Source organism: Ursus americanus, chromosome 9, assembly GCF_024610735.1.
Source record: "Ursus americanus isolate L20-20 chromosome 9, mUrsAme1.1.p, whole genome shotgun sequence".
Lineage (NCBI taxonomy): Eukaryota > Metazoa > Chordata > Mammalia > Carnivora > Ursidae > Ursus > Ursus americanus.
Genome location: NC_142135.1, coordinates 79,575,393 through 79,591,417, shown reverse-complemented (window position 1 = coordinate 79,591,417; position 16,025 = coordinate 79,575,393). Strand labels below are relative to the sequence as shown.

Here is a 16,025-nt window from a genome sequence, read left to right as displayed (position 1 = left end):
GTAATAGTCCAGTGTATATATGTACCACATATTCTCTATCCATTCATTCATCTGTGGCTGTCACTTTATGGGCCGACTTGGTATTATCTGTCTGTAGCAGGTGAGTCATTGCCTTTGTATTCCTGATTTAGTAAGAATGTGAGGGAAACCCAACATTGTAAATAAACCATAACTGTAAACTGTTATATTTCTTTCTCTTTTCCAGGCAAAAGCTTATTATCCCAAATGGAAGTTGCCCTGTTATTCTGAATACTTATTTTTGTCAGAAAGTTGTTGCCAAAGAAGATTCAAAAAGAATACATGAAATGCGCTGTTGGGACACATCCCTTCCAAGAAGAAGTATCAGTTTGGCTCAAATATTTAGATTGAAGAATCTAACAAATAAATCACCTGAAAGCCAGGTTAATTTCCACTTGTTTTAGGTGTTTTATGCTTAGTAATAATATTGTATTTGAAAGGTATAAGCAAAGATGTTTACCTTTGGTTCCCATTCAAATATTCAGTAAATATATATGTTAGAACATCTTGTTATTATTGTTATGCCTGAAGAAAGTATGAAGCAGTTCAGTATTTACTAGTAGTCTTTTCTCAGTTTATTTCATCTAATTGTTATTTTTAATCTTTATCCTAATCTATCAAAATATATGATTTTTCATTTTTTTATTTTTTATTTTTTTTTATTTTTTTATGTTTTTAAAGATTTTTATTTATTTATTCGACAGAGATAGAGACAGCCAGCGAGAGAGGGAACACAAGCAGGGGGAGTGGGAGAGGAAGAAGCAGGCTCATAGCAGAGGAGCCTGATGTGGGGCTCGATCCCATAACGCCGGGATCACGCCCTGAGCCGAAGGCAGATGCTTAACCGCTGTGCCACCCAGGCGCCCCTGATTTTTCATTTTTTTATTCTCATTTTGTAATTGTCTAAGAATTTGCTTAAGCCTTTTTAAGTTGTATTTTTCTTTTTCACTATATCTGTATCCCCTAGGATAAAAAGAAGTGCATAAACTTGAAAATATATGCTATAGATTATTTTCTGAAATTTTATTGGCCCTAAGCCATGATCATTTGTCAAGATAAATTTAGAGAACCACTAAATTTCACTCATAGAAGGCAAGAAAGGCACTCCAGGGACCATTCCAAGCTCTAAGTGTGTGTAACTCCAGGTGCACCATCTCAGGTTCACCCAGTTAGCTGAATCAGCAGTGAACAGAATACTAAGCAGACAGATAGTGTGGGTGGCTCAGTCGGTTAAGCATCTACCTTCGGCTCAGGTCCATCGGTCTCCTTGCTCAGCAGGGAGCCTGCTTCTCCCTCTGTGTCCACTCTCCCTGCTTGTACTCTCTCTTTCTTTCTCACTGACAAATAAATATATAAATTCTTTAAAAAAGTAGACAAACTTTCATCTTGTTTGTAAATACGTCAACAAGCGTACTCTCCCTTTGACTATCAAAAGAAGTATCTGAAAGGGATAATGGGAAAAAGAGGGCTCTCTAATTAATTTAACTTATGGCTCAAAGTGCATTACTGTTTTAACATTTAGTTGTAAATAGCTATTGATATTAAATTCTTGAGATAACATTTTTGTCTTACAACAGTACAATGAAACTGCAGTGTAACATCGTGGTTATGAATATAGGCTTTGGAACCAGGATTCCTAGTTTAAATTCTGCTTCAACCACTTATTGCTGAGTAACATTGGGCAAGCTCCATAATTTTTCTGTGTTTCGATATTTTTATCTTTAAAATGGTAATAATGATATAATCTAATAATGATATAATCTAAGTATGTTTGTTTTGTAAGTATAGTACATAAAGTAGAGTGCCTGGAATGTACTCTGGAAGTGTTATCTTATTATGATATTTAATATTATTGTAAAGGGTTGTTGGGAGGCTACATGAGCCTATAAAGTATCTAGCCTAGTAGACTGCACACAACAAGCACTTAATAATGACTTAATTTTGAAACCCTAGTCATTCTTTTGTTTTTTAGTTTGTCCTGTTGGGATTGTTTACCTCATAAAAGAAAAATTGTTTTCTCATAAAAGAAAAATTTTCTAAATTACCATAAAGTATTGTAATAGCAGGACTTTACATGTTTTCAAAGACCCAAGATGATTTGTGCTTCTATTGATTGGAAACACTCTTTGCTGTTCCCATGGCGTCTTGCTCACTTTGCCCTCCTCAACAGCATTAGTTACCTGGCAGACACAGAGGCCCATGCAATGTCTTATCTTCATTATTCCTTTGGTGTTCTGTAGTTACATCAGAAGATTGCCTCAGAATGTCATGGTTTGGTATGTACCATGCTTTTGTGAGTTAAACTGAAATTGTTCCCTTTGCATGTCTTGGCCAGGTTATGTGTAGTGGTCTCACTACCATGAGGACAGACTGCAACCACGGACATGAGGAAGCCAAACAGTGCTTCCCAGCCCAAGCTCCCCTGAGGGATTCTCTTCTGGATGCAGTGGAAAGCCAGGGAGCTGCCACATGGTCAGGAGTTGGGGTCCGAGTGGTGGTACAGAGAGTTTACTATCTTCCCGGCGGATATCAGCAGGGAGGTGGTTCAGCTGCTCTACTTGGCTCAGACCCACCTAGAGTTCGGTGAGTAATTAAGACACAGGCGTCGGTGCTAGAGTCACTTAGAGAAAGTAGAGACTCTTCCTGGAGAAAGTAGACTCTTGGCTGCCTTTACCATGTACATGAGTGTTTAATTTTTGTTTTTTCTTGCATCAAAATTTGGGACACGTGGTGTGACAAAGGAATCTATTTATTTAATATAAAAAGTCCTACTAAAAATTTAATTTGTTGCATTTACTTTTACCTTTAATGGTTCATGTTATTAAAAGTAATATAGACAAATACTGGTATTGTTTTAGAAAAGCCAGGACATGTGACTACCATACCTAAAAAGACCACTGCAATATCTGTCAAGGTTTATGTATCTAAAAACCTAAGTAAGTAAATGGCAATTAATAAATCTGTGGCTTTCAGAGAGTGCTGTTCTAACCTATATCAGCACTTTCTGCAATGAATTAAATGTCGTATATTTATACTATCCAGTGGGGTAGTCACTGACCTCGTATGGTTACTGAGCACTCAGAATATGGCTAATGGGACTGAGGAACTAAATTTCAAGTTTTATTTTATTTCAATTAACTGTAGTTAAAAGTAGCCCCATGTGGCTAGGGGCTACCTTGGTGACAGTGCAGCTACATTAGCCAAACCCATATTCAAAGTACTTTGTTCATACTAAATATGGGAATGATATCTTCTTTTACTTGTATTTAGGCCCTTCCTGTGTTTTTTCAAATAGCTGTAGTCATGTCATTGACTGAAGGGTTTATTTGTCACAGCCTTGGCATAACCTTTTGAGGTTGTATTTCTTTCTGTGTGAAACTGTCCTCAAAGCAGTGAGATGGACTTATAATATAATAGAAATTAAAAGTATGGATACCAGTTCATAAACCTTTTTTTTATATCTCCTCTTAAAAGAAAACACATATTGAAGAAGCAGTAATTATAGCAATATCCTATTCTTATAGTGCCTTCTGATAGCATTCAGAAGGAGCGACAAGAAACATTTCTGTGTTAATTATGAATCCTCTTCAGGTGGGTGGCACTTTATTTGAAAGTCCTATGAGTTTCAAAAAGTCTCCTTCAGGTATAGAGTTAGAGAATATTTCTTTTGGATTTATAGAAAAAATTTTAATTTTGTTTGGAATATGTGTACGTCTGAAATGATTATATCATTTTAGGGTTTTTAACTTGTTAGGTGTAGACCAGTCTTGTAGTCTTTAACTTAAATCTGTGGTAAACCTAAATAGAATTATCTGAGCCACTATTAGATCAGACATAGGTTTTGTTTTGCTTTGCGTTTTTCATGGAATGTATCCAGCATTAGGCTTTGGAGAAGGAAATATTGAGTAACCTAAGCAATGATGATCTTGGTAAAGCTTCTCCAGCCCAGCACGCAGACCACACACACACTCAGAGGAGATTGGGGACAGCAGGGACTGAGTCACAGTGATGAGAAGGCAAGGAGAAACTGACAGGTTGCTTCCTTTTGAGTAATCACAAGCAGTGTACACCTCGAATCCTATCCCTCTAGCTTCTTTGGTGGTACTTGTTTTACTTGTTAAGCAAAAAGAAGAATTGGAAGTTAGCTTCTGGTGAGTTGCTGCCAGTGGCTGGCATTACGAATGTTTTGGATTTGTACCTTAGAACATACACTGGGACATATAAAATGAAACTGTCCTAAATTGTGGATTGAAAAAAGGCCAGGCATAAACTTCAAAAATAAGAAAATAACCTTCAGTTATTCAGATGTAATTAAATATGCATTGTGTGTGCTGTGTTTCCTGTAGCACACATGAGATTATACAATGTTGAGTCTAGAGGACATTAGTCCCATTTCACAGATGAGGAAACTGAGCCTTAGAGAGGTTCTTAACTTGCTGACAGTTATACAGGTGGACAAAAAGAATAACATCATGAGATAGAATCCCAAATATGTCGGGGTTGTAGAGAGTATGGAGCTGAAAGAAAGGGGATAAAATTGAGTTAGGACCAAGATGTGATTGATTAAGTTTAAGCCTGACTGGGGAGTCAGGTCATCCTGGGCAGTAGGAGTAGTGAAAGTGCCCAGCCACAGGGAAAATTGATTGGATTGTGTAAGAAAATGAACCTTTGGAGAGAAAATCATAGCATTTGAGCTTGGGTTTGAGGACAAGGCTTCTGAGATGTCTTTTGGGTACAAAAAAAGTACTATTGTAAAACTGATTATTAATATTTTCTAGATTCATAATGCTATTATAATGATCAAGCTCCAGTTTACAAACAAAATTAATATAGAAAGAAAATTATACTTAACCCTGTACTAATTCTTTGCTAATGGGCATATTATCAAAAGCATTAAAATATCTGCTTTGGAGGATCATTTAGAAACATGTTTTCTAATGTAGACTTTTATTTATACACATGTAGCATGTATATAAGAGAAAACATTATTAAAAGACTTAAGTTTATAGTTTGAAAGATTCCTTTCTTTTCTACTTACAGTTTCTACCTGTAACTTTGGGTGAACTCCTGTGCAGCACATGGGAGTCATTCTCATCCAGAGGCATGAGTGCAGCAGGCAGGGAAATGGCATAGTGACCCCTTACACTGTGGGCAGCTCCAGGTCTGCTCTCTTGCCATAACCTGCTATACCCCAGAGATCCTTCTATCGGTGAACTGAAAGACAATGTTGATCACTATGTGTTTTCCATAAAGTGCCAGAAATGACCATATCCCAAGAAATTAAGGCCTGCAAAAAAGAAATGACTCTGTCATATGGTAGATATTTTGCCGCAATAATTCTCCCTTTTCTGCCCAAACGAGGCCAGAGGAGTCCTCATGGAGCACTGTGGTGAGTCATATCTAAGTGCACTTAGCGCCTCAGCCATAGGTGTCTGTCTCAATCTGTCCCCAGTGCTTTAGCAGTCTCACTTTTCTAAGATCAGTAAGGGCTCATCTTCTGATGGCAGACAGCCAGATTGTTGCCAACATTGAAAAATAAAAGGAAATTCATTTGGAGCCAGCCAGTCCAGAAAAGGGACACATAGATTCAGTCAAAAGGCTCATTTCCTCTGAGCTGTGAAACATTATTTAAATACACTTTAGATTTCAGGGGTGTCTGGGTAGCTCCTTTGGTTGAGCATCTGACTCTTGGTTTCAGTTCAGGTTGTGATCTCATGGATCATGGGCTAGAGCGCTGTGTCCATCTCCACGCTCACTGGGGATGCTGCTTGAAGATTCTCTCCCTCTGCCCCTCCCGCTACTTACATGTGCTCATGCTTTCTCTCAAATAAATAAATAAAATTTTAAAATACATATATATATATGTGTGTGTATATATATACACTTTAGATTTTGTATGTATATATATATATACACTTACACTTTATTTTTTAAATTTTTTTAAATAATTTTTTATTATGTTATGTTAGTCACCATACAGTACACCTTAGTTTTTGATGTAGTGTTCCATGATTCATTGTTTGTGTATAACACCCAGCGCTCCATGCAATATGTGCCCTCCTTAATACCCATCACCGGCCTATTCCAACACCCAACCCCCCTCCCCTCTGAAGCCCTCAGAGTTTCCCAGAGTTTGTTTCCCAGAGTCCATAGTCTCTTGTGGTTCATTCACCCTTCATTGTTCCCTTCCTTCTTCTACCGATCTCCCTGCTATTTCTTATGTTCCACAAATGAGTGAAACCATATAATAATTGTCTTTCTCTGCTTCACTTATTTCACTTAGCAGAATCTCCTCCAGTCCTGTCCATGTTGCTGCAAATGTTGGGTAATCGTTCTTTCTGATGGCTGAGTAATATTCCATTGTATATATGGACCACATCTTCTTAATCCAGTCATCTGTTGAAGGGCATCTCGGCTCCTTCCACGATTTAGCTATTGTGGACAATGCTGCTATGAACATTGGGGTGCATATGGTCCTTCTCTTCACTACGTCTATATCTTTGGGGTAAATACCCAGTAGCACAATTGCTGGACCTTAGGGTAGCTCTATTTTTAACTTTTTGAGGGACCTCCGCACTGTTTTCCAAAGTGGCTGCACCAGCTTGCATTCCCACCAACAGTGTAAGAGGGATCCCCTTTCTCCACATCCTCTCCAACATTTGTTGTTTATTGCCTTGTCAATTTTTGCCATTCTAACTGTCATAAGGTGGAATCTCAATGTGGTTTTGATTTGAATTTCCCTGATGACTGACACATATACATTTTAGATTTCGGAACTATAACATGTAAGAGTCTTCTGTCCCTTGTTCTTCTGAATGACTTCTTTTAACTCAAGCTGTTAAAGAAAACACTTCTACAAAGTTTCTCAAGTGTTATGGGTCAGAATAACCAGTATAAACTTGAATTTTATAAATCACTAAAATCAAAAGTAACAAAAAACCAACTTCGAAGGCACTCCCTAACCACTAATCTAGGCAGACAGTTCAGAGCCCAAACCCACCTTTATCTAGATCCACTGCATATTGAATGAATGCGAAATAAATGCATGACTAATAAAGTAATGGGGTTTTTTGTTTGTTTAGTTGGGGTTTGTTTGTTTGTTTTTTAGCAGAAGGGGACCACTGGTCTTGGAGATAATTTATAATAGAGGAAACTGAGACAAAGAAAAAGTGAGTGAATTCCTTAGTGACTCCCTACCTCATGGCGGAGCGGACTCTGGACCGTGTTACCTCACTCCCAGACCATGCTGGTTGCCATTAAACATTGACTTTCTTGCTCCCTTTCTGAAACATCCGCATCCTTTCTCCTTCAGATATTTAACTTAGGGACAAATAATTTAATTTTATCCTTTAGAGATGTACATTCTTTCTTGCTTGTCATTACAGAAGTATTGATAATGGGAGAGTTAGTCTTTTGTTAGGGCATTGAATTCAGCTTGCTAGTGGTCTTATGTTCTGACAAAAAGTTGGAATGACAGAACCTCCCAGTTTAACAGTTTAATAGTTATCATGCATTATAGTTGTATAGAAATTTGTTGAGCTGAGCTCAGGAAAAGAGTACATTTTCTTTCTCCAAATCTTGATATTTTATTTTCTCTTTTCATCTTTTGACTCTTCCTTTAGTCTCTTTTCCTGTATTTCTTCTTCCTTTTCACTAAGGAAAGATTTTTAAAAATCCACTATTGTCCTAGGCTAGGTTCTGGGTCCTCAGTGATTAACAAAGTCAGACATTGTCCTTATGGTCATGGAGCATAGTCCAGTGGGGAAGTCCCACACAAGACAATTAAAAGCAAGTACATCTATGATTATAAGTTGTGATAAGTGCTCTGGTAAGAAAAGTAGGACACTATGAGAGAAACCAATGGAGAAGGGACAAGATTTAGTTTAGAGAATTCAAAGATGGGTATTGTAAGGCAGTACTATTTAAGCTGGTGCCTGAGAGATAAGTGGATGATAGGTAAAAAGCAGATGAAAGAGAATTGCAGTGGAAGAGAGAATATCTTTGAAAGCTCATAGGGGCGCCTGGGTGGCTCATTCGGTTGGGCATCTGCCTTTGGCTCAGGTCATGATCCCGGAGTTCCGGGATCATGCCCCATGTAGGGCTCCCTGCTCAGCGTGGAGTCTTCTCCCTCTCCCTCTGCCCTCCCCCCTGCTTGTGCTCTGTCTCTCCCTCTCAAATAAGTAAATAAATTCTTAAAAAAAAAAAAAAAAAAAGCAAAACACACCTTTGAAAACTCCTAGACAGGAGGGAGATGCTGATCTGGCCAAGATGTGTGGACCAGCGGGAGAGCCCAGAGAGGCAAGCCAGATGTAGGCTGCACACATGGTCTGCAGTGTTTGCCAGGGCTGCCCACTGACCCCAAATAAACTTTACCTGTTTGGAACATGACTTTAGTTGTGAGATGGAAAATGGTTTAGGAAGAGGAAGAGGCACATGGAGTTGGTCCCAGTGGGAGTGGAGAGACCAGGAAGAGGCACACTGTAGGACTCCAAGTCCGCCTGGGCTCCTGAGTCTCACATGGCGTCACTGGGATGTGGAGAAAAGGGTCACCTTCTAGATATGTGTGATGACTTGAGAATGGATTGGATGTGGAGAGAGTGAAGTTAAAGGAAATAATAAGAATGGTGCTCAGTTTGATTGCTTGGTGGAATGATGAGTTACTTACTGAGGTGAGAAAAACTGGGATGAGAACAGGTTTGGAGGGAAGCTTAAGAATTCAGTTTGGGGCCTATTTAGTTTGAGATTCCTGAGACATCTAAGGAGAGGTGTCAGATGAGAAAGTTGAATATAAAGATCTCACATTCAGAGAAGAATTTTAGGTTGGAGATAAACATTTGGCAGTTTTCAGCCTATAGCTGGTCACGACGTGCATTTGTACATTCATTGATTTTATTTGCTAATTTGTATAGGTTATATTTGTCCGTGGTGCTGAGTTCCAAAGGCACTAGAGGGCATACAGTGAAAGGCAGATGCCCCTAGCCCTCATCCCAGGTGGTTCCTCCTGCTCCTCTTCCCCACACCCCTTCTAGGGGTGTTGTGTCACAGCTAGTAAGTCTCTAAAACCAGGGCGGCCAATGAGATCACATTAGGGAAAAAGTAGACACGAAGAAAAGAAGAAATGCTAGCACAGAGATCTAAAGTCCTGTAGCATTGGAAAACAGGTAGAAGAGGGGACCAGCAAAGGAGACTAAAGAGGAAGGGCTAATGGTGGAAGAGGAAGACCCAATGTACTGTGGCAGCACATAAGACAGGATTTTCCGTGTGTGCAAGTAGCAGCGAAGTTGGTGGTGCAGAGCAGCCTAATAAAATGAGGACTGGAAACACATGCAATGGGTTGCTGAGAAGTTCCTGTATAACTTTAGGAGGTGCAGGGGAGACGTAAGACTGGAAGCTAGCTGGTAGGGAGTTGAAGAGTGAGTGGGAGGTGGGGAGGAAGGACAGGTTTTGATTTTTATGGTAAGTGCTTTGTTGATGCATAAGAGAATGAGAATGTCAAATGTTCAACGGAACAACAAAACTCATGAGGGCATTCTGTCCATGGTTTCCAGTGTAGGTACCATTTTTCTTTTAAAAATGCATTGGGGTACACTTATTGTGATAAGCACTGACTAATATATAGAATTGTTAAATCACTATACTGTACACCTAAAACTAATATAACACTGTATGTTAATATATTGGAATTAAAATTTTTGAAAATGCATTGAGGTAGAGGCAGACCATTAATGGGAAGAGCAGAAGGTCTGGAATCAAACTGGTCTAGGTTCAAATGCTGATTCCGCCACTCAGTAGGAAGACTTGGGGAAAATTCTCTTTCCTTATTTATGAAATTGGAATTATTTCTTTCCATTATTCAGGTTCATGATAAAGATAAACTGAGATTATGTATGTAATGTGTTTAGCATTATGCTTCTTACATAAGGACTCAATAGAAGGTGGCTCACTAGCTCTTCAAAAGTAATTGCCAAGACTTCAAAATTGTAAAATAGTGATAAATAACATTGTTACAATAATAGAAACCTAAAATAAAGAAAGAAGATCATATTACAAACCAACATTTATGTTAGAGTTGAGTCTGTTGCCTGGCTGCAGGAGAAGCTTGATTGAAGGTGGTTTTTACTCCTGTCCTTTTGCACCACTCCCCTGGCTGCACCGCCCCCCACCCATCAACAAGGAGTTGCAGCTCATTTACTTTAGAAAACAAACATTTATGTAAATTCATACATATGAAATGTGACTACTGCCTTCTAAATGATGGAGGCATAGAAGTTCCTCTGTAATAAACACCACAGAAAACCCCTAGTGCTGGGTCCAGTATTGGATGGTGCTGGTAATTATGGCTGGTATATTTTTGTCTTTGTCTAGAGCATTTAAAGACATCCCAGACCCCTGATGGTGAAAATGATACAGTATTAAAGCAGAATGAGGAACACAAACTAGTATGTAGTGGTTGTGATGATTAGTGTTCTTTTATGATGATTAGCTTTTGTGCGTGTTTGGACAGTAGAGAAAGACTTGTATCAAGTTTGCAAGATTCCTTTTGATGAGAGGGCTGTCGGCTGTGGTGCACTGATTCCTCAGCTGTGTGCTCACCAGCCAGGTCTGCCTAGGTACATGCAGCTCTTTTCCCTGATTGTGAATGTTTCCTTTTCTTCCTATTAAATGATTGGATGTTATAGTGGACTCAGGTCTCCTTTTCTGTGCGTAGAGGTTGAGTGGCATGGCATTCCTTCCCCAGAACAGAGATACCTATGTGTCAGTGATGAAAGAGCCCCAGGGAAAGCCTCCATCTCCTCCCCCTCAACAGTACACAGGACCATCTCACCTGCTCTGTTTCTACATGCTACCACATACAGGAATCTGTGGACTGATTCTGTTGATTAAACTACTTAACATCACCCTCTCATAAGGCTGTTATTGTTATTCATACTTTATTTCCGAAGTTTCTTTTTTTCTTCATGTTGCAGAAAAGTTGGAATTACTCTTTTTCAATGATTTGAGTATTTTTATTGCAATGCAAAAAATATGAGAGTGGGGACTCATATTTTTTAATGTATTCTTATTAATGATATGAACTATATCTCATTCTTTAGGTTTCCCTTACTTGTGCTCTCACAGTAAATTTAAATCCTCTTTTAATCATTAGTTCTGTATTTATAAGTCTTAAATAAACACTTCAGTCTCAGGTACCTAGCTCTTAAGTTTTGCTACTTCCTCTCTAAGACAGTTCTTGATGGTCTGTAAGATATCCCAAGGTCATTTTGCCATATTTTCTTTGCACTCCTGTATTTACAGAGTTTTGCAATTATAACCATAGTCTAATATTAGAACACTTTCGTGACCTCAAAAAGAAACCCCAGACCCATTAACTGTTTACTCCTCCTTCCCCCAGCCTGTGGCAATCACCAATTTTCTGTCTCTATGGATTTGACTGTTTTGGACATATATAAATGGAACTATACAATATATGGTCTTATGACTGGCTTCTTTCACTTAGCACAATATTTTCAAGGCTCACCCATGTTGTGACTTGTATCAGTATTTCATTCCATTGTATGGGTATGCCATATTCAGTTAATTTATCAGGTGATGAACGTCTAGGTTGTTTCTACTTTTGATTAATATGAATAGTGCTTCTATGAACATCTGTGTACAAGTTCTTTCTGTGAATATACGTTTTCAGTTCTCTTGAGTATATATTTAGGAGTAGAGTTGCTGGGTCATATGGTAACTTCGTGTTTAATTCTATGAAGAGTTAAACTGTTTTTCAAAGAAACTACCATTTTACATTCCCACCAGCAGTGTATGAGGGCTCTGGTCTCTCCACATCCTCACCAAGACTTGTGATTATCTTTTTTATTATAGCCATCCAGGTGGATGTGAAGTGGCATATCCTTGTTGCTTTGGTTTGCAGTTCCCTAAGGATTAATGATGTTGGGCATGTTTTCATGTGCTTTTTGACCATTTGTATACTTCTTTGGAGAATGCCTCTTCAGATCCTTTGCTTGTTTTCTTAAATGGGTCATTTGTCCTTTTTTTGTTGAAATGTAAGAGTTCTTTAGTTATTCTGATTACAAGTCTCTTATCATATATATGATTTGAAAATATATTCTTCTATTCTGTGGAGTATTTTTTCCACTTTTTTGATAGTGTCCTTTGAAACACAAAACTTTATAACCTTAATGATGTCCAATTTATCTTTTTTTTTCTCTTGTGCTTTGGTGTTTTGATGTCACATCTAAGAAACAGTTGCCTAATCCAAGATTATGAAAATTTACTCCTATATTTTATTCTAAAAGTTTTACAGTTTACAGTCCTATGTTTAGGTCCACGATCCGTTTGAGTTAATTTTTCCAGGTGGTTCATCCTTTTACATGTGTGTATCCAGTTGTCCAACACCATTTACTAAAAAGACTATTCTTTCTCTTTGAAACTTTCTTGGTACTGTTGTCAAAAAACAATTGACCACAGATATAAGTATTTATTTCTGGACTTTCAGTTTTCTACTATTGACCTATATATATCTACCTTTATGCCAGTACCATAATGATCTTAATTACTAAAACTTTATAGTACATTTGGAAATCAGAATGTAAGTACTCTAACCTTTTTTTAAAGATTGTGTTGGGAATTCTTAGTCTCTTAGATTTATATTTTAATTTCAGAATCAGCTTGTCAATTTTGGAATAAAGCAATTGGGTTTTTGATAGAGATTATGTTGAATCTGTAGATCACTTTGAAAATAATTGCCATTTCAGCAATATTTAGTCTTTGGATCCATAAACATGAGGTGTCTTTTCATTTCATTAGTTTTTTAATTTCTTTCAGCAGTGTTTTATAGTTTTCAGTAGAAGTCTTAACACTTTTTTACATTTATATCTAAGTATTCTTTTATGCTATTGCAGACGAAATTATTTTCTTAGTTTCATTTTAGAATATTTATTGCTAATGTGTAGGTGTGCAAGTGACTTTTATATATGGACCTATTTGCTGAAGTCTTGCTGAACTTGCTTATTAACTCTAATAGTTTTTTAGTGGATCCATTAGGATTTTCCATATGTGAAATTATGTAATCTTTAAATAAAGATAGTTTTACTTCTTCATTTCCAATCCAGGTAGGTTTTATTTCTTTTTCTTTCTTAATTGTCCTGTCAATTCTTTCAAGTATCTTAAGGCAGGGAAAAAGAAACCGCTGCTTGATGCTTTGGTGCAGTATGGTAGCTCGTCTTCTTCTATCCTTCTCTCCTGAAGTCCTGTGCATCCTTCACTACCCAGTCTTATACCACTTGCCCCGTGAAATCTCTCCTAATTTCCCCTATGGAGTTAGCCTCTTTTTCAGCATGATAGAATGAAAAACTACTTAGCTATATTTTTTTGGGTTAAAGGTAGGTAGGTAGGTAGGTAGGCAGATAGATCGACCAATCGATCTTATCTCTCCATTTTCACAACAGCCCCATAAAGTTAGTACCATTACTTTCAAACTTGAAGATTTAATGATGATAACATTTATAAAATGCCTGACACCAAGTAAACGCTTTTAACACTATTTGTTTTATGACTGTTATAGCTTTTGTACTGTAGTTAGTTACACATGTGTCAGCCTTTACTATAAGATTGTAAAGTCCTTGCTGGTGAGGATTATGCAAAGTAGTAGTGGTAGTATTCATTAATGCTTTTTATGCATATACTGTTCCTACTATATATGTTCCTAAATATATTTCTATTATATCTCTTTTTTTCACATTTATGACTATTGGCACTATATTATGTCTCTGTGTATCATTTTGCCCATTCTAAATGGTAGGAAATGGAGCCATTTTTCTACCCTTTATCTCTTCTTTAAATTTTTATTATTTTATTGATCTAGTATCAGGTTTCAGTTAGCAGATTGAAATTTTAAATGTTTCAGAATAGAATTAGAATTGTAGACTATTTGAAAGCACTATGTTTAAGTTCTTAAATATTCAAGGGTGCCTGGGTGGTTCAGTCTGTTAAGCATCTGACTTTTGATTTCAGCTCAGGTCATGATCTCAGGGTTATGAGATCATGCCCCACATTGAGCTCCATGCTGGGTATGGAGCCTGCTAAAGATTCTCTCTCCCTCTCCCTCTGCCCCCCCCTAAAAAAAAATAAATAAAAATAAATATTCTATAATATCAACCCATGTCATTTGATCCGTCCTTTACATTTATGACAGACATATCCTGAGTATGTATCCTTAATGAGCTTATTGATAATATGAAATTGAAATGAAAGTTCCCATGTTCTTTTCTTTATGTATTAAATTGTTGTTAGACTTGAAGGAAAAGATCAAAGGGAATGACAACAGCCTTGTGCTGTGAGTATAGACAATCATGAAAATGAAATTTTCATACAGAATGAAGATAGCAAGAGTAGTTTTCCAGAATCATAGCCAGACATGGTATGTGTATCCATAGTTCTAAGTTTGCATCTTAACCTGGCCTTGATGATTTTCCAGCACCTGTTATCCATCAAGATTGAGAATGATTTCAAAGTGGCCCAATATAAAAGGCATGGAATTTTCTGCCTATCTCTGACCTCCTTTCCCTGGAAACTTTGTTGCTAAAAGAGGCTGGAGACCTCTAATAGTCTGTATCCCCACCCCTCTGTGTCTGCAGCTGCATTTTGGAGCAGTACTGTGGTCATGCTAGAACTTTCCTGTGAGCTAGATTGCAGCTCTGGAATGTACTTTTCTGAGATGACAGCACAGAGTAGAGCTATGAGGGACAGAACACATAGACTGGCAGAGTATGCAGTGGCAGCCAAATGCCAGCACACAACACCACATACCTCTATAGCCAAAAGCACAGATGGGGTGAGATTAAGTGTAATACCCATCTTGACTCCAGCTCTAGCTAGGCTGCTACACCTTATTGTCCCTTTCCTCCCTGTTTGGCTCTGTCAGGTGACCTGTTCCTGCCCTGTCTCCCAGCTGCTGCTAGACCCAGAGCACTTAGGGCAGCCAGCTGGCAGTCTGGTAAGCTCATCCTTGTGTTCATTTCTTGGCTTTACATTTCTAATTAGCTAGAGCCAAATCAACCCCATGCTCCACAGAAACCTGGAGCAAACAGAACCTCCAAAACAATTCTTTGGAAGAGTGTCCTTCACAAGAAAGAGTCTTTATAATATATCAACAGGTACCCTTGTTTTTTCTGGACCAGTTTGCCTGGCAGTGATATAAATATTCTGAACCTTCACATTTACTTGCACAGGGACAAAAAAAGAGTGACAGATAGAGGTATCTAGACAGGTGCTTGGTTATATAGTAATCATAATGGCCAGGTATTATACATTGCACTGGTACTTGTCAATCCTTCCAAAATAAGGCCATACATATTTTTTTAAATTTTACTTCTCCTGTTTAACCCTCTGGGGATCAAGGACTGTGACTCATCATATTTTGGTACCAGACCATGAATGTTAGTGGACACTTAACAAGTATGCATAGATGGGGAAAAGTAGTAGCTGTGGGGCTATGTATTCTTCTTTCTCAGGACCAATTGGTCCATGGAGATGTACTGCAATGCTGTTGTTTCTCTAAAAACACTGATAAAGAGGCTAGTGCAGTAAGAATTGCCAGGAATACTCTGCAATATATCAGCAAAAAGATAAAGTCTAGTCCTCACCAGTCTTACAGAAAATGAGATACTTGGACCAGAGGCCCCTATGGAGTTTTCATTCAGTGTAAAGGAGGAGGGAAGTGGAGGAAGAAAAAGGAGGGGCCCTTAGGGAGGTGGCAAAGGAGGACCAAGAGCAGCTCTTGACTGAGGATTTATAAAGAAAGTAAAAGAATCCCGTCGGTAATGATTTGAGTTTGATACATTTGTTACAATTAACGCAGAACTAAGAGATGTCAAGAAAACCTTAAGCAGACACGGGTAAAAGATGAAAGGATGAAAACCTAACTTTTAACATTAAACCAAACTTAATTACTTGAAAAGGAAGGAACTCATGATTTGAATTAAACAAAAAGGAAGACTGAGTCA

General features: G+C 38.0%; 1 protein-coding gene across 4 annotated transcripts in view; it reads left to right on the top strand.

The window, feature by feature from the left end:
* The window catches only part of SPIDR (scaffold protein involved in DNA repair), a 486,766-nt gene that overhangs the window by 327,479 nt on the left and 143,262 nt on the right, over nt 1-16,025 (top strand). For all 4 annotated transcript variants that reach the window (XM_045789117.2, XM_087864884.1, XM_087864886.1 and 1 more), the window contains 2 exons: nt 206-401; nt 2,354-2,601. In XM_045789117.2, the coding sequence (XP_045645073.1) occupies nt 206-401; nt 2,354-2,601 (444 nt within the window). The remainder of the gene's footprint in view (nt 1-205; nt 402-2,353; nt 2,602-16,025) is intronic.